The sequence below is a fragment of the Ailuropoda melanoleuca genome, chromosome 1 (genome assembly GCF_002007445.2).
Source record: "Ailuropoda melanoleuca isolate Jingjing chromosome 1, ASM200744v2, whole genome shotgun sequence".
Taxonomy (NCBI): domain Eukaryota; kingdom Metazoa; phylum Chordata; class Mammalia; order Carnivora; family Ursidae; genus Ailuropoda; species Ailuropoda melanoleuca.
Window position 1 is genome coordinate 65,522,377 of NC_048218.1, and position 18,675 is coordinate 65,541,051.

The following is an 18,675-nucleotide window of genomic DNA, read 5'->3' on the forward strand; positions in this document are numbered from 1 at the left end:
TGGGCGAGGGAGGGCAGGAGTCCCCGTCCAGCAGGGGCACTGACCTGTAGGAAGGTCTCCTGGGAGGAAAGGGTCTCTATAGCCTAGGTCCTGGGGCTGGCTTCTCAGGAATGGTATCTGAGCTGAGAAACATGGCCAACGAGGGGCACTGGGCTGGGGGAGGGGCACTTTCGGGCTGCCTCCCTTTAGGACCGTGTCTTTTGGTCGCCTCACAGAGGGGTGGCGATGGCTTTCTTTCCCCATGGGTCTCTCCACCTACAGCACACATCTTCTGGCCTGGCTGGGGTAAGGAGGAGCCAGGCTGGACATGCACAGGAATCCGGGGCTCGGTCCTTGCCCACCCTACCTCTCTCATCCTGAGTCTGGCTCCTTCTCTGGGATACCCCCTAGGGGGATTTCCCTCAGAGGGTGGGAGAGGCCAGTTGAGGGCTGCGACTGCTGGGCCAGGCAGGAGGGCAGTGGCACCCTAGTTCCTGCCTTCAGACACACAAACAAGCCAACAGCATGGCGCCTTGCCCAAAGCTGCCCCCGTTGTCAGGGCAGCAGTCATTACACAAGACAGAGGACAGAGCCAGGGCCACGTGAATCCCGCTGCCTGGAGCCACTGGCTTCGGCCACCTCACTCCCCGCCACCTCCTACTCCCCCAGCCAATGGCTCGGCCCAAGGCCCTGGCCTTGGGTGTGCATCCCAGGCCTCTATGCGGGGCAGCATGGCCAGAAGGGCATGATCTCAAAGGGCCTTCAATCTCAAAAAAGTACATTCACCCCCATTAGGCAGATCCATAGACTTGACCAACAGATACAAGGATATTCAGAGAACCTCACCAAGGCTGGAAAGGGAAAGCAGAGGCGTAATGGTTCCCTTTGCTTCTTGGCACCTGGGTAATGTCCTAAACAGGGAAACCTTTGTCCTACCAACCACCTCCCTCCTACTTACACAGAGCCTATTTCTCAGGAAAGGCCTCACTACATTCTTCCACAGGGAGGGCATCGAGTTGGGATCTCTGCTCACTGTCCTTAGGAGACAGACTTTGCAGACACTGAACCAGAAAGGACTTGGGCTGGATTTTTAGGACATCCATCATGAGAGTGAGACCGTGAGGCACAGGAATCTGGGATGGAGGGGAACTGTCCTCACAAGAGAGAACCTTATACTCATCTGGGAGGGCAGGAGGGTGCTAAGAAGACCTCTGGCCCCCGAATTTGAGGCTTAGAGGAAACGCACCCCCTCTTGCCACTTCCCTTCAGTCTGAGGCTAAGGCTCTGTGAGCAGACACCCCACTCCCAGTGAACACTCGGCTCGAATCCCTGACTGACCTTCAGTTCCAGCCCCCCCTCCTACCCCCACGGTCTTCTGCCTTAAGCCCAAAGGGCACAAACTGCAGAGACAGTGGTGAGCCCACCGGGAGAAGTGGCCCTCAGCCCCTCAGCACGAACCGCAGCAGAGAAGGCGGCTCTCCCCGCCATCCAAAGCTGGGACCCCTGGCCACGTGCGTGGGCTGGGGGAGGGCCCCCAGGCGGGCTAGCCCAGATTGAAGAATCTGGTATTTCCTGTGGGACAACTTATTCCTGACCTCCAGAAGAAAAACCGTTTCCCAGAGTTTTTTTTTTTTTTTTTTTTGAGAAGCCTCAGCCTGGTGGGGAATTCTGAGAGGAAGGTGAGGGGGATGGGAGCAGTCACCACAGAATCCAAGATCCAATAAATGGCTCAGCTGAACGGTCCCTGGGAGAGCCCCTCAGGGCCACGGGGTCTGAAGATTCCCCCATCTTGCTCTAAGTGTGTAGGAGGATGGGGGGGCAGGGTGGGGGGTGCCCAAAGCCCTCGAGGCTGTGCTCTGAGGATGCCTTCAAGTGAGCAGTGCCTCCCCAGCCTGGTCCCCTAGGATGTCTGGACAGTACAACACAGCCCCAGGTCACCTCCTCAGGGATGGTGCCTTCCTTGTCCCCCATAAGCATCCCCAGCCATGGACAGACCTCTTCTGTGCCCTGAGTTTCCCTTTATCAGAGCATGTCTCCCATGGCCATTGCTGAAATACATGCCTGTCTCCCCCACTAGTTCTCAGAGGGCAGTGACTGTGTCTATTATGAATGTTTTTCCTGAGCCTGGAATGCAGTCACAGTGGAAAAAAAAATCTGCCAGGCTGAGAACAACCAAGGGACATTTCTGTAGCAGGTGATCTGGGAGTATCTATGCAAGAGAAAGCCATGAACATTTAGTCACATACTACCTACCATTGAAAAAGACCATATAGGGTTTTTTTTTTTTTTTCTTTTTAGAGACAGAGAGAGTGAGAGAGCATAAGCTGGGGGAAGGAGCACAAGGAGAGGGAGACGCAGACTCCCCACTGAGCAGGGAACCTGATGCAGGGCTTGGATCCCAGGACCCTGAGATCATGACTGAGACGAAGGCTTAACCAACTGAGCCACCCAGGAGCCCTGACCATGTAGTTTCTAAAAGGAACAAATTCCTACCTCAGAGTTCTTCAAGCGGATTATGCATACACAATACTGCCTTGCACAGAGTAGGGATGCATAAATCTTAGTGTTTCGTAGAACGGACTTACATAGGTTTTAAAAAGTCTTTGCAAGAATCATTGGTTGACAAAAGCAACAAAATGAATTCTCATTATTAGACTGGGAGAGAAACCTGGCCTGGGGACAGGAAATAGGGCATCAAGATGAAACCGCTTCTCAGGAGCAGCACAGAGCCCCCCTTGGCTCACTGGCCATCCCTCCCATTCCTCAGTTAAGGTCAAGGCCAAGGCCTGAGCAGCTCAGCTGCAAGGCCCAGAAGGGCCTGGTGCAGTCCCCCTGCAGGCCCGGAGGCAGGCCCAGCCGCTGTAAGTGGACACCATCTCATCTGCAGCTCTGGGGAATGCAGAAAGGGGAAGGGTACCTCCCCGTGTCCCTCCAGAATTAGTAGTCAACTCCAGCCGACTCCTGGCACACCTCTTCTGCTCTCCCTGGTGCTAATGGGGTAAACACGACCATGTTTTGGGGGGCCTGAAGCCTATGAGCCTTCTCCAAGCTACAGGGTTCCAAGAAGCCCCCTGAACCTATAAACACAATGTCCACTAGCAGTAGGTATGTGGATGTACATGCTGACTGGTGGGGGTGGAGAGCACAGGAGTCTCTCATGGCCAAAGGCTGGTGACAACAGTCTGGCAAGGAGACCTGGAGAAGTCAAATTTGATCTTAGATGAGCTAACAGCACAGGGCTCAGTGCAGTGGAGCAAGAAGGATTCCGAGCCGGGGGTGGGGGTGGGGGGCGGAGAGGGTGCTGAGGGAGGTGTGAAGGATGGGGAGACCCCCTTAGCCACCTCATCCACCTTCCCCTCCAGACCAACTCAAGCCAGCAGCTGATTTCCACTGATGCCAGTCACCCAGACATCAGCACGCGGTGGCCTTCCATTCCTTCCCCTTCTTTGTCTACCCCCAGCTCCCGAGCCAGGCAGCAGGTTCCCTTCACTCTGTCCTTGATTCTTGAACTGGTTTGTTTCCTGTCTTGCCATGGTACCTCCTTAGTCCAGCCCCCCTTTCTCCCCGACCTCTTCAGTAGGCTCCTTACTTGTCTTTGGGCACGGGGTTCATCAAAATCCCTAAACCCCTAGTTTTTGTGCACTGCTCCTCATTCCAAACTTTTACATGGCTCCCTAGTACCTTCAGAATCGAACTCCTCGCACCACATATGATGCCAGGGGCCATGCCTTCCTCTCCAGCCCTCCCATGCTGGCAGCCCTGCCATTGCTGCTGCTGGAGCCCCTGCCTGGGGAGCCCACACGTGCCCCGCTTCACCTGCCGGAGCTCTGGCCCAGCTCATTCAGCACCAGCCTCGCCTGCGGCCCCGGCGCTCAGCTCCCTCTTCTCCTATGCTTAGCAGCTCAACTTCGGCACTTGGCTGGAACAGTTTTATCACCGTGAGCGTGTGTCCCCTCTTTCCAGGTCTGTGGAGAGCACATCCACTGACACCTCTCACCGCGCCCGGCTCCCTGCAGGAGGGGTGCTCAAGTGGTCACTGATAAGGCTTTCAGACAGACTTTCTTCCTGGGGTCCGTGTCTAACCCAGGCTCTTGAAGACTTGGAGCATGAGGCACTACAGCAGGGATGGAGAGAACATGGGGCTGGTATTTTAAGACAAGGTACTCTCCCCACTGCGGCAAGGCAGACCAGCCCATGTCAAGGTGGGCTTCCTCCACTGCAGTGAAAATACCAGAAACTTGGCAAGCCCAGAGGGCACCACCAGTCTTCTGGCCTCTTGACAACTACAGAGAGTGTTGAGGAGTTAACAGCCGTGAGTATTTTCCCTGCCGGACAAGGCTGCTGGCAAGTGGATCCCGAAAGTTCTCTCAGCTGTAGCAGCGTGCTGACATCCAACAAGGAAGAACTAAGAGGTCATACAGCTTAGCTGTCTAGGCATCAGAACTCAACCGCCTACATTCAGATCCCAGCTTTGTGACTACCCAGCTGGGCGGCCTTGGGCAAGAGACTGCACTTCTCCATGAGATGGGCAGGATGAAATGTGTGAGAAGGGTAAGCGGTCTAAGACAGCATCTGGCACGTGGTGTTCCATTCATGCCAGCTATTCTTAGTTGTCAAAGGAGAATTACAAATATGTAGAGTATGTTTTAGACCTGAATTTGGAGCTGTCTCTACATCCCCTCCCCACCCCCCTCCTAGTCCTTCCCTATCCCCTCCTTGTGCTGGCCTTCTCTTAATCAATTCTTCTTCCTCTGACTTGGACCTAAACTGTCCCTTTGAGGTGGCTTCTATGGGAGGCGAGACTGGAGTAGCCGGGTCTCTACGTCCCTTAACGCTCAGGGACAGCAGGTACCACACACTCGAGGCACCTTGGACAAGAGCAGCTGGTGTCTAACGGCTCAGGTGTGTGTTCTGAGAACAGGGCTGAGGTCTGCTCACGTTACTCAGCTGAGGGGATCGTTTATAAGCGGCTACTAGTGGCTCTGCAGGCCCCACAGAGGTCTCACGGTGGCTGTGTGGCTCTGGGCACTGCCCTCAGCTGTCTGAACATCAGTTTCCCTGAGGTGGGTGTAGCCATGGGCCTCGCACTGTGCATATGTCTCAGGGACGGGTGGCTGCCCATCCTTCATCCTTCCTGGAGAGATCACCACAGGGTAACCTGGGAAATGCTCCCAGTCAAGGTCTCAGACCAGTTCTACCAAAGGCTTTACAACTGGGAGGGGCCCGCAGGGGATGGCAGGGAAGGTGCGCCATCCACTCCCCTGGACATCTCACCCCACCGCAGTACTCCGCCATGAGCACCTGTGTGTGGACCACAGGCAGGCTGAGCTAGCAGAGGCAGGGGGTGGATGACAAGCCTTCCAGAGGACCCTACCAATCTGGAGATACCCACACGAGAAAGTTCTCCAATCAAAGCAGTAGCAGAAAATAAAACATTTTCTCTCTCCTGGTCAATTTCCTCTCAATCTCTTAGCGCTCAGATTCAAAATGCTCGGCTGTTCCTGATTTGCTGAGTTGCAGAATGAAGAGAGAAACTTCATTGTGGGCTGAGAGAGATACTGCTCTCTTCAAACGCTTCATTCGGGTTTCAGGAGGAAGGAAGGAAGGCTGATGAAGGAGGGGAGGGGGTGTGCAGCCAGCAGACAGAAAGGGCAGCGGCACCGTGTGGGGTGTTTCTGAGATCTCAGTGGATTCCAACTGCACAGGACCTGTCCACTTGGGCCTCTTCTTCGCTGCCGCCCTCTACCCCTTAAGGGTAAAACGCCACTTCCTGGGGCACTTTGTATCTTGCCCTGTCCAGAGCCACCAGTATCGGCCCCTAGCTCAGGCCAGGCTCTGTTCCAGCGCTGGCCACCAGAGTGGGGTGTGGGAAGTCTGCCGGACTTGGAGCTCCCATACAGGCTTGGGATGCTTGGCTGAAACATTTCAAACCAAACTGAGGGTCCAGGGAAAATGCCCCTCTCACCTCCATCTCTTCTCTAGGTATAAACTGGCCCATCTGAGAATTCCAGACCCCGAAAGGCCCCAGATGTCAGGATATAGTGCCCCCCCTCTTCTCCCCACAACCCAAGAATGTGAAATACCAGCAAACAAAAGTCTCATCCAAATTAGGAAGCAAGTGGCTCTGTCCGCCCAGGAGTGTGTGCCGTAGGGGCTGTTTGGGGTTTTGGCTTCCCCCCACGGATCCTTTCAAACCCACAATGTTATCAAGACTTAGGTTGTTGTTGACCCCCAATCACAGTCCTGTGCCATCCCGTCACTGTACACCCTTCTCCAAACCTAAAATGCTGCTGTAAAAGCAGCTCTCAGCTCCAAGCCCTGGGGGGCTCCAGCCCCCTCACGCCTGCAAACAGAGCCCTCTCCACGTCAGAGCCACGGGGCACCAGCTCGGGCCCAGGGCTGCTCTGAGAAGCCACGGCTGGGCTGCCACAAAGCATCTCTCCAGACAGGTGCCGAGGCCTGGGCATGTGCCACGGGACCAGACGCCCCCCTCTCACCGCCCAGTCAAGGAGTGGGTGCCCGAGAGCCCGGAGCAGGGCACCTCTCCAGCCAGGGAGGGGGCGCAGAGGCTGGGCATTCCAGCCCAGACTCTGGGCTATGAGCGGCAGTCAACAAGCCCAAGGCTCCGTGAGCCTATGGTGGCCCTGATACAGAGACCCCTTCTTCCCGGCCCTCGCCCTTGTTACCTTCTTGGGAGAGGATGATGAACTTGGTGGTCTTGAGTGTCTTTCCATTCAGCGTCCAGGTGATGGTGGCCGGGGGGTCAGAGGACACCTGACACTGGAGTAGCAGCTTCTTGCCCTCTGTCACATGGACATCTTGTAGCTTCTCCTTGAAGGTTGGGGCTAGCCCTTGGTTCTCGGACCTGTTTTCATTATCTGTGGCTCCTGCATGCCCCCTCTTACAGTTCACATCATTCTTAACCTCCTTCTTGAGTTCTTCTTTCCCAGCTGATTTCAGGGTCTCAGCAGGCTTGGCGTTACCCATGGGTTTCGGGGTCTCAGCAGGCTTGGCGTTGCCCATGGATTTCGGGGTCTCAGCAGGCTTGGCGTTGCCCATGGGTTTCAGGGTCTCAGCAGGCTTGGCGTTGCCCATGGGTTTCGGGGTCTCAGCAGGCTTGGCGTTGCCCACAGGTTTCGGGGACTCAGCAGGCTTGGCGTTGCCTATGGGTTTCAGGGTCTCAGCAGGCTTGGCGTTGCCTATGGGTTTCAGCGTCTCAGCAGGCTTGATGTTGCCCACAGGTTTCGTGGGCTCGGCAGGCTTGGCATTGCCCACAGGTTTTAGGGTCTCAGCAGGCTTGGCATTGCCCAAGGGTTTCAGGGACCCTAAAGGCTGGGCATTGCTCACAGCCTTGGGACTTTCTGCTGCCTTGGCATTCAAGGCCTCAGCATTGTTGCTACCATTCTCTGCTGGTAATTTTTTCTTGCTGCCTAACACCGAGCGGAAATCTGGGGTGGCAGGTTTGGGAAGTGGTGCCTTCTCAGGCACTGGGGTCTTAGGAGTCCCCTTTTTGGCCAGGACTGAGCGGAAGTCGACCTGCTGAGGGCTGTGTACCTTCCTCTCTTCCTCTGACACAGTCTTTGGCTTCACTTGCCGCTGCAGGTTGGCACGGAAATCCATCTGCTCAGCTGGAATCTCCTTGAGGTCTTCTTCTGACACGGTCTTGGTACTCACCTTCTTCCCCAGGAGGTCACGGAAGTCCAGCTGTTCCACCTCCTGCTGGCGGATGGCCTCCTCGGTGTGCTGCCGGGTCTCCACACGCCTCTTCAGCACTCCCCGCACGTCCTCACTGTCTTCCTCACCAGGCCAACCCTGTCCTCTCGCTGGCCAGCCAGGCCTCAGGGTCCCATAGCAGTCACCGCCACCACCATCAGCACCGGCTCCCTGGCTGTAGAGGCCCTCACAGCTGGTAGGCTCCCTCCCCCTGCAACCAGTGAAGGGAAAAAGGAAAGTAGCAGGAGGAAAAGGGGCCGGGTAAGAAAGAAACGTCAGGGGAGAGCAAATCCCTGAGGGAGGGAGGGTAGAGGGGAGGGGGAAGGGGAGGTTGGGGCTGACCAGGCTGTGTTTATAGAAGGGAACATTGGTGAGAGGCTCTTGCTTGCTTACTTGGTTTGTTACATCGGTAATGACTTCAGTAGCCTTATAAGGGTGTGTGCAAAAAAAAAAATAATAATTCACCCCCTCTCCTCCCCAGCTCTCCCTCCCTCATTCCCCTTCCAATCTCTCCCTCTTGGCTCAGCAGCCTCAGCTGGAGGATACAAATCATCTGGCGCTGCTGGGCTGGGCTGCAGGGGCCGGGAGGAAAAGTGGGTGGGTGGTGGCATGGCGCCTGGCCGGGCACCTCCTGGGGGCACTCACCGCAGGGGGGCTCTGGTGGGGCTGCTCTGCAGCATCAGTGACACCTGGCAACTGCATTCGCCAACCCGGTTCCTGAAAGATTTGAGAGATCAATACAGATCTAGAGGCTCTCGGAGCCAAGGGCCTGCTCAGCCTAGGGCTATGTGGAGTGCAGGGCAGGCAGGAACTTGGCCTGAGGCTGGCTGGTGTGCTCCAGGGAAGAAGGGGCCACAGGCTTAGCTGTGACCCCAAACACCCACACAAGACCTAGATCTAGGGCAGGCCCTGCCCTGCTTTGGTCACCCTTCCCCCACCCCAGCTCTTGTATAAAAAGGAAAAAAAAAGTCTTCTGAACAACAGCTTAGAGATCCAGAAGTAGGAATACTTTCCTCTAAGTATATTACAAAAACAAGACAATCACTCAATCTAAGTACAATCACTCAAAACTAAAGTCTAAACCTGCCAGAGTGATAGGGCTGCTCGGTCTAGCCCGTGCAGCCCCGGGCGGTGACCCCGAGTCTGACTCCATGCTCCCTCAATACAGAGGTGGTTCCGTCCTCTCCGCACAGTGCCACCCCCCAACTGCTACTTCCCCTTCTCCTGCTCATGGAATGAAAACACCCTCTAATCCCTCCCAATCAGCTAAAAACCAAACAGGTGTCTTCCTGCATGGGCGACTTTCTCTCTCCTTCCTTCAGGTGGGGAGAGCTCTGGATCCTTCAACCCACTGTTAAAACGTGAGTGTCCCTGTGGTGCATGGCCAGCTGAGGCCCCTGGGCTGTACAGTGCTTGCTCCCTGCAGGGACTTAGCGCCCATGAGCCCTCCGCCCCTGCGTGGCTGCCATCTGCTGGCGGTTCTGAGCTCTGAGCAGCCAAGGTTGTCCAGGCAAAGGGGAGGGGTGGGGGCAGGACTGAGCTGGAGGCGACTCTTCACGGTGATAACCTCCCGTTCTATACAAGGGCCCTCCACCTTTCGTTCACATCCATTACCTTCTTGTGCCTACAACACCCCAGCGAGGTATGCAGCACTATTACGCCCATTTTAAAGGCTAAGAAAGGAGGCTGGGGAGTTTCCTGGAGGCGGTGCTGGGGGAGCCCAGGCTCTCCCACTCATCCACCCTGCGTGGTCATCTCACGGGTGCTTAAGGGCCCCGGCACGTGCCTCAGATCCCACCACGGTTGTGCCAAGCTCTGCAACAGGTCCCTTACATAACCCATCTCACTGCATCTCATGACATCTCTGGGAAGCCAGCACTGTTGTTATAAGAAAAATAAGGCTTCTGAAGGTTAAATAATTGGCCTCAACTCACAGAGCCAACCAGCAGAAAAAGGGGTTGGCAGCCAGGTCTCCCTGAATCCGGGACCTATACCTTCCCCCTCTGGCCCGCAGGGCTCGTCAGTACAAATCTACTGTGGGATCTGTGTGTGTCTGTGCACGGCTCTGCGTGGATGTGGATATCAACTGCACGCATGGATACACGCAGATATGGGACCTTCCCTCCTAGGCGGCTGCACTGCAGGTCCGTGTCTGGGAACACAGGCGCGAGCACGGTCATCCCCACATGGACAGGCCCCTGAGCATGTGTTCACGCAGCCCTGCGGATGGATGTGGCTATCTACCTTGCTTTGCCTGGCCTCCCTCCCAGTGGATAGCCAAGCCCAGGTCAGCCACTGGCAGCCATGGCGTGGCAGATGATTTGCAGGGGACCTGGGGAGTTGCCACTCACTCCCAGGCACGGAGACCCATTTGAAACAAAGAGAGGTTAATCTGGGCTGTCCTCCAACCCTCCTCTCATCGGTTGGGGTCCCTTCCTGGGCACCTTTGTCAATGCTCAGGCTCTGAGGGGGTACAGATTCAAGGTTCAGGGAGCCTCAGGTCTGGACAGTTGGAAGGCCCGAGGCTGTTCCTTTGCTCAACAAACAGCAATCAGGTGCCTCCTTAGTGCCAGGCCCTGGGAAGGCTAAGAGGCCCTCAGGACATCCTAAGCACGCAGCACGGAAGGCTCACGGGGCTTTGGGTCAACTTGTAGAATAAACACGGGAGGTCATTTACAGGTGAGGCCCAGCTCCCTGGCACTCCACTTCTGCCAGGCTGCTGGCCAGTATTAGGCCATTCATTCCCTGCTTTTCTTTCAAGCACAGGGTGTGGGGCCCAGGGTTGGTGAGGAGCAAGAGGCCGGGAGGCCAAGGGCTGCGTTTTCCCAGTGCTTCCCGACACTGTCCCGCTGAGTTTCCTCCTGCCACAGGTGCAATGCAGCCCGGATGCAAAAATCAGGAGCAGACGCTGACCAGGTGGTTGTGCTTTACCTCAGCCAAACCCTTCAGAGGCTTTAAATGGTGGGGCACCCCATCCCCTGAGCTGGAGTGAGCTCCAGCTACCCATGCGGAAGCAGGTGAGGGCTTCTGTTGTTTGGATTGCCTGCCCTTAGGGAGGGAGGACAGGTAGCTTGGTGCTTGGCCCATCCCCAGGCCTCAACCTGAGGCACCTGCGGAAGTCTCAGGGGCAGACAGAGGTGGAGAACTTGGGATACCATGGCTGGCCCAATAAGGGAATCCTCCCTTGGAGTGATCTGGGGGTCACCAATTCTGCAGCCATAAATTTAAGTCTTCTGTTGGGCCTTGGAGGCAAATCATGGGTTCATTCAGAGCCTACAAAGGTCAAAAAGGCCCGTGACCTGGGACACGCACGCACCAGATAATCTAACCAGCCAAACAGCCTCTTGAGACCATCTTTGGTATCTGTATCTACATACTCAGTTACAAAGTCAAGGCCGGGGCTGAGGATGAGGCCCCACACCCTGCTAAAGAGGATATGGGGCTAAGACCCCATCAGCTGCACCTTTTACAAGGTAACGAAACCCTTTCTCCTCCCACCTCCCAAACCCTGAATAAGAAGCCCACTCTGGTTAAAAAGCCTTGGACCTTGTCCCACTCTGAATCACCCTCCTCTGCAATGGGTTTTATATGTAAAATTAGTTTAAAGAACTAATTTCTTGGCAAGTCTCAATCTTTCAAATATTTCAGCTGGAATTTGGAACTGACTTTTTGACATTTCCTTTTTCAGTTCAGGAGACAAGAATTAGGGAACGGGAGGCAGGACCCATCCGGCCACAGCTGTAGCAGGGACAGACAGGACCTGTCACACCACTACTCCCCTCTTTCTTTCCAGATATTCGGTCTCCCTTCTTGAAAGGCATTCTGTCCTGAGTCTAGGTCTGATTTCTGTCAGGATGTGAAAAGCTGGAGAGGCAAGGGGCCCCTGGCAGGCCTGTCACATTCTCCCCAGGAGAACTTTCCACTGACTTGTTCCTCAGCTGGGGACAAAACCAAGGCTGGGGCAACAGCTACCCAAAGGAATGAAGAGGCTGGACTCTGGGGAGGGGAAAAGGGGCAAGGGCTGCATGGATGGGGACCCTAGTGCAACCTCCTGGATTCCCCAAGTTCCCATGCACTTGGGAGAAACAAGGAATGGAAGAGAATCTGATTAAAAGACAGAGATGAGGGTTCCAACTGGGCTCTGCTACTTGCTTTTGGGTGGCCACGAGCAAATCCGTGACCCTGGGACCTCAGTTTCCCCCATTATTAAACGATGAGTCGGCTAGATAACTTCTGAAGTCCCTTCCAGCTGGGACAGTGTAAGTTTTATGACTGTCCCCAGCTGGGCCCAGACAGTCTGCCTGCCGACCTCCCAGTGCAACCCTCCACTCTGGCCTGGCAGACTTCCCGCAGCCCTTGCTTTGCTCTTCCCTACCCTTTCTTGCTCAGCTCTTCAACGTGCCCTCGACAGGCAAGCCTTTACTCATTTGCTAAACCTCAGCCTATTGTCCTCAAAATCCCACAAGGAGCTTCTCCCTTCTAGGAAGTTTGGCTTGATTAATGTGAGTATTGTCCCGCAGTACGACTCCTTCCTTGCAGACAAGCTCGAGTCTCACGTGTTGTCAGTTTTCTATTATTTGTACTGGCCTAGGGGAGGAAGAGTATATCATTTCTCTAGTCTGGAGGCAGATTTGCCTTCCCGATAATAACTGGTTTGGGTGTAAGCAAAGGCTGTTGGTGTGTTCTGTGCATACTGCTGATGGTAGCAAGACGACCAGCCAGCCCACAAACCATCTCTGCAGCTGACTACAGACACGGCATTAGCTCAGCTGGGATGTGCTAACCCTTACCCAGCTAGGCAGAACTTTCCAGCAAATCTAAAGAAATGATAAATGACTATTTTTTATAATTCGAGGTGTTTGTTACGCAGCAAAAGCTAACTGATACAAGCATAAAGCACATGCCCAGAAACACCCCAAGCGGTGGGCCACACACTGGGTTCTGTTATTATTATAGCAACAGTGCTCTACCCTGACAGTAGCCTTGGCATGTGGCTCAGAGACTTGTACATGATGTGCTCAGTACAGGGAAATGATTTATCCAGGAAAGCAAGCCCCTTACACAGTAGCCAGCCACCCGAGCCAGAGCAGCTCCAAACATCTTTGACATGTGGCACAATGTCTTGTTTGCAGGGTCAAGGTCAGAAGAACGCTCCTCCTCAGTGCCTACATCAACTCTAGGGGCTGGGGCTCTGTCGCCGTCAACCCAGGGCCGGCATGGGGTTTATGAGTCAGAGCATTTTCAAGGTAGAAGAACATTTCTGGATCACTTTCATTTAACAAACACTGAATGCTGACTCTGGGCAGGCACTGTTCTAGGCTCTGGGAACAAAGCAGTGTGCCTTCATGGAGCTTACCTTCCCATGTAATCTAGAAAAACCTTAACAGGAGGGGAAAAAAAGGAACAGGCATAGTTAACCTCCCTGTAGTGGTTTTAAATGTCTACAAATTCTTTGATACTCCTCTCTCCAGGAGATAGAATGTAACTGGGCTTAGTGACTTACTTCTAGCAAATAGAATATAGTGGAAGTAACAGTGTGTGACCTCCAAGGGTAGATCACAAAAGACACTGCAAGTTGCAACTTATTCCCTCCCACGGATCACTAGCTCTGTGGAAGCCAGTTGCCATGTCATGAAGACACTCAAGCAGCTCTAGGGAGAGGTCCACACCGCAAGGAGCTGAGGCCGCAAGCCAACAGTCCTATGAGTGAGACATCTTAGAAGTGGATCCTCCAGGCTCAGTCAAGCCTTCTGAGACCATAGTCCCTACCAACATCTTCACTGTAAAAATAATTCAGCAAAGCTGCGTCAAATTCCAACCCAGTGAAACTGTGAGAAGATAGCTATTGTTTTAAACTACTCAGTCTGGGGATAATGTGTTACACAGCAATGGATACCTAATACATTCCCTCTATCCTGCTGCTTTTCCAATTTTAATCCATTCTTCCTTCATACACTCCACACACCAGATAATAGGGGAACAAAAGCCAGGATGTAATAAGACAAGGGGCCCTAGGGAACTGAGCCCAGGAGCTCAATGAACACCTTTGCATTGAAGCGAGAGAAACCAAAGTTTGTTGGCAGCACCAAGCTTGACCTTTCTTTACCTTGAAGCCCAGCCCCACATTATTTTGGGTTTCCACTGGCTTCCTAGTCCCAGGTAGGAACTTTGACAGGAGTAGGAATCTGGGGGGTAGTGGGTTAAAGGAGGTTGGCAGGACACGTGGACTCACTTGAGCAGGATCTCGTACTGGCCGGCATGCCAAGGCTGCACGTTCTTTAGAACCAGTGTGAACACGTCTTCATTCTGTAGCACCTCGAAGTGGCCAGTGTCTTTGGAGAGGGCTTTGCCATCTCGCAGCCAGTGCACAGTGGGGAAGGGGTCCCCAGCTATGGCACAGGAGATGAGGACACTCTGGCCCAGGGAGGCTGTCACTGAGCGGGGCTTGCTGATGAACCAGGGCTGGGTGCCATCCTGAGGCTCTGGAAGTTGGCAAAGGGTTGAATTAGAGAGGCAGGCCTCTCAGCAGAGAGGGTCCACTCAGCTCTCCATGGTGGTAAAGGTCGAAGATTGGAAATAACAGCTGGTCCAGAAATCACTTTTATTGCATATACAGTTAAAGCACATCCTTCTCACAGCAAACCTATCTTGGTTACTTTCTCTGAGGATAATATTGACACGAATCTGTATATCCAGAGCAGGGGAGATAACCCAGAAGGTGCACTGGGCTAGGTGTTAATGATCTACAATGAGATGTGTATAATTAAGAATTGCCACTTGCTTTATCTGTCCTTCCTTGGTCTCTCTTCCTAAATACAGGTTTTCTAGGGGCACTTGGGTGGCTCAGTCGTTAAGTGTCTGCTTTCGGCTCAGGGCATGATCCTGGGGTCCTGGGATCGAGCCCCGCATCAGGCTCCCTGCTCTGCTGTGAGCCTGCTTCTTCCTCTCCCACTCCCCCTGCTTGTGTTCCCTCTCTCACTGGCTCTCTCTCTCTCTGTCAAATAAATAAATAAAATCTTTAAAAAAAAATACAGGTTCTCTAAAGGCAAGGACACTAACAGGCCACAGCTCACCTCAAAAGCTTTTACTGCACTAATGTAACATGGTGTGTTAACGGTATTTCGATAAAGGGGAAAAAAAAACTGTCACTCCCTAATTGTTAAGTGTATCAGAAGATTTTCTCCTAGCACTCTGCAGCTTGTCACCAATGACCTGGAGACGGCAGGGACTTCAGAAGGCTCTAGGGAACAGTGGTGCTACTCAGCCAGAGCCTGGCCTCAGGGGGTGGAATGGGACCCGAGGACCTCAGGGGCCACGGGGGAAACCGAGTAAGCTCGTGTGGTTTCCTCACCTCCAGACTGCTTTTGGAGGGCCCGCTAGGGCAGCATGGCTTTCCTGCCCGCGCCTGCCCCCATCCTGGGCAGCCCGGCAGCCTCACCTTGCACCATTAGCACCGCCTGGGTGCGGACCTCTCCAGCGCTGTTCCAGGCTTCACAGGTGTATGTGCCCGTGTCCTCCGGGAACACTTCCTGGATACAAAGGCTGTGCCTAGTGCCTCTCTGCTCAAAGTGGAAGTCCTCTGACTCTTGGATCTCATTCCCATCGTGAAGCCAGATGACCTCAGGAGGCGGGTTTCCTGTGGAGGGGGCGGGGCGGGGAGATAGGGCAGGCAGACCCAGCAGGAGGTTGCTTCCCTGGGCCAAGTGGCAAATTTGCACTTAATACTGTGACACTGTACTAACCTCTCTATGCCTCAGGTTCCCCATCCACAAAACATTCTAACCATATCTTCCTCAGAGGTTTGTTGGGAGGATTGAATAAATTAATACAGTCCCCCGGAACAGCCCACTAGAATATCAGATTAGAGGGGCGCCTGGGTGGCTCAGTCGGTTAAATGTCCGACCTTTGATTTCAGCTCAGGTCATGATCTCAGGGTCGTGAGATCGAGGCCCACATCAGGCTCCACGCTAAGTGCGAGTCTGAAAATCTCTCTCCCTCTCCCTCTGCTCCTCCCCCCTTCCTCAAAATAAATAGATAGATAGATAGATAAAATCTTTAGCAGATTAGCCTAGCATCTGGCACAAGGAAAGTGCTCAATGCATATTCATGATAATTATTTAACAACAGATTTGTGGAAACTAGAAAGCATCGGAAGTGAAAGAAATCAGAATTCAAGCTCTTGGGAACATGGTAACTGGCTCCCTGGGTGTGAAGCGGACGCGTTTCCTGCTCTGCCCCACCCCGCACAACACGTGCACATCCAGGCAATGCCATGGTGACCTCGCAGTCACTCCTCTGTTGATCTTCACCAGGAGGAAAAGTCAGTTAGCACCTCATTTTGTTACCATAGAAATGTTGGGTCTGAGGGTGGAGATGGGCACCAGCTCATGCGAGTTTCCAAACACAGCTCAGGGTGGATAGCATTTTCGGGTTTTGCCAGGTTACTCTCCTGGGTAGACTCTAGCATTTGGTGGGACATAAGACAATGGCCACCTGTGAGAGTTGCCCCTGCGGTAGCACTGTGCTCTGCGTCCGAGGAGCAAGGCCCTGGGAATGCAGGAATGGCTGCCAAGGGAGGCTGTGTGGTGTCAGGCTCTCTCGAGGAGACAGAAAGTGGGGTCTGCCTCTGATGGGTTAGCCAGCACGGGTACAGAGGCCAGGAGCAGAGTGCCTCTGATTTCTGTCAATTCGAGGAGTGTGGACAGAGGAGGCAGCCAGGCATCGGCCTGGGACTGTCATGGGGCTGCCTCAAGCCTGCAGGCATGGGGGGCACATGGGGATCCCTGAAAGGGGGAGCCCATCAGTTCTCCCACAGGTCATCTTTATTACTTCTGCAGCTCAGGATGAACTAAAGCCCAGAAGAGCAGCCTCCAGGCTTTCAGGGGGACTGAGAGTGGTCAGCAGTGAACAGGAAACTCTGGATATGCTTGGGCACAAGTCTGTTTAATGAGTCTGTGCCAGCAGAGTCCCCAGGCTTCTCTTGCTGGCCTCTAGTGAGAACTGTGACAGCTCACACTGACTGGGCTGCTGGTCACATGCTCTTGTCACCCCACCCTGGTTTTAGAAGGACCTCTACTTTGTCTTCTCACCTTAAACTTGAATAGGGCAACAGAGTATCTTCCAAGAGCTGGGAAGCTCTCCCATCAGCAGGTTTTTCACCATTATTCAAAATCTACCAGCTACAGTGGCCCCATTATGTTTCCCCACTAATCTCCACTCCGCTAGCTGTGGTCATCTTCTTCCTCTGGATCACCTTGAATTAACCCTGAATCCAGAAAATTCTGCCCAAAGGGACAAGCAGGCTCCTCTTCTCTGGGTCCACTGACTGATGGTCCTGTGCTGACTTTCTGGTGGGTGGATGATTGAGTGGAACGTGGGGGAGCAATGAGCGCATGGCAACCACACCCGTTTTCACATCTACCCCGAGGAGAGAGATGCAGAGACAGACCTGACACCTGGACTGTCATGGTGACCTGGCTTCCATCCATGACTCTGAGATCGGAGAGGCCCTGTAGGAAGAGGGGTGCAACGGGCTTGCCGGGAGCCGTGGGCAGAAGGTACCCGCTCTTCCTGTCGCTCTTCTTTTCTGTGTGGCAGACAACAGAACAGGGGGTGAACAGTCATTTATTCATTCGACAAACACAGACTAAATGCCTGCTGGGCACCTAACTGTGGTGAGGTTCGGGCTCCCGCCAGAGGCTGATGGCTAACAGGTGGGGCGTGTGGGGAGGGGCTGGAGGTCACTAGGAACTGGGTGAGCCTGTTTCTCTGCTTGGCATACCAGTGCTCTTGCGTGGGAGCAGGGAAAGGACGGACCTCTGCAGGGCCAAGCCCAGTTGAGGCTCTGCTTCCTCAGGAGAACTTCAGTGCTGGCCATCTTAGGAGATTCTTTTTTTTTTTTTTTTAATTTCATTCACCTTTTTGAATCAGTGATAAAATTACACAGCACCAAATTTAAAAAGTACCAAAGAGTATGTGTAGTCTCCCTTCTAGCCCTGACCTGTGGCCGTCAGGCTCCTCACCCCACAGGCAACCAATACGCAGTTTCTCGTTCATCCTGCCGGAGATGGTCTGTGTATATAACACACGCAAGCGAATCGGTATACTCCTCCGCTTTCTCCTCTTACAGAAAGGATGGCACACTCTACGCACTGACTGACGTCTCATTTCTTCATTTAACAACACCCCTCGATGCCCCTCATAAAACAGCAGTGACGAGCTTCCTTGTCGTCTTCCACGGCTGTGTGAATGCTTTATCACCCTCCCGTGAGATTTTAAGTACCTCAAGAGAGCCAAAGACACTACACTCACGAGAGTGGCTCAAATGACAAAGGCCAGCCAGCTCCAGCACTGGCGTGGGCAAGGATTGGAGTACCAGGACCGCTCACACGCTGCCGCACCAGGCAGGGAACAGACCCTTCGGAAAACAGCTTGGCGCTTTCTTAAAAAGTTAAACAGGCATTTACCATATGATCTAGTCATTCCACCCCTGGGTATTTGCACAGGAGAAATGCAAGCAGACATCCCGACAAAGACTTGTACACAAACATTCATAGCGACCTTATTCCTAACGGCCCCAAACTGGAAACAACTCAAATGGCCATCAACAGGTGAATGAATAGGGGCGCCTGGGTGGCACAGCAGTTAAGCGTCTGCCTTCGGCTCAGGGCGTGATCTCGGCGTTGTGGGATCGAGCCCCACATCAGGCTCCTCTGCTATGAGCCTGCTTCTTCCTCTCCCACTCCCCCTGCTTGTGTTCCCTCTCTCGCTGGCTGTCTCTATCTCTGTCGAATAAATAAATAAAATCTTTAAAAAAACAAAAAACAAAAAACAAAAAAAAAACAGGTGAATGAATAAAGCAATTGTGCTGTGTTTATGCAGTGGGGTACTACTCAGCAATACAAAGAAACAGACTAACCGGAGATCCTACACCAGGCACATCTCACAAAAATGACACTGAATAAAAGAAGCCAAAGAAAGAGT

The 18,675-nt window shown here is 53.6% G+C and overlaps 1 protein-coding gene across 5 annotated transcripts in view; it reads right to left on the reverse strand.

Annotated features, from left to right (window-relative positions):
- MYLK (myosin light chain kinase) overlaps positions 1 to 18,675 on the reverse strand; it is a 263,098-nt gene that overhangs the window by 73,335 nt on the left and 171,088 nt on the right. For 4 of the 5 annotated variants that reach the window (XM_034659556.1, XM_034659553.1, XM_019803103.2 and 1 more), the window contains 5 exons: positions 17,141 to 17,278; positions 15,131 to 15,328; positions 13,925 to 14,174; positions 8,338 to 8,409; positions 6,666 to 7,903 (listed from right to left, as the gene is read on the reverse strand). In XM_034659556.1, the coding sequence (XP_034515447.1) occupies positions 6,666 to 7,903; positions 8,338 to 8,409; positions 13,925 to 14,174; positions 15,131 to 15,328; positions 17,141 to 17,278 (1,896 nt within the window). Of the gene's footprint in view, positions 1 to 6,665; positions 7,904 to 8,337; positions 8,410 to 9,306; positions 9,321 to 13,924; positions 14,175 to 15,130; positions 15,329 to 17,140; positions 17,279 to 18,675 lie in introns of those variants that run through there. The other variant, XM_019803105.2, reaches the window with a different exon arrangement.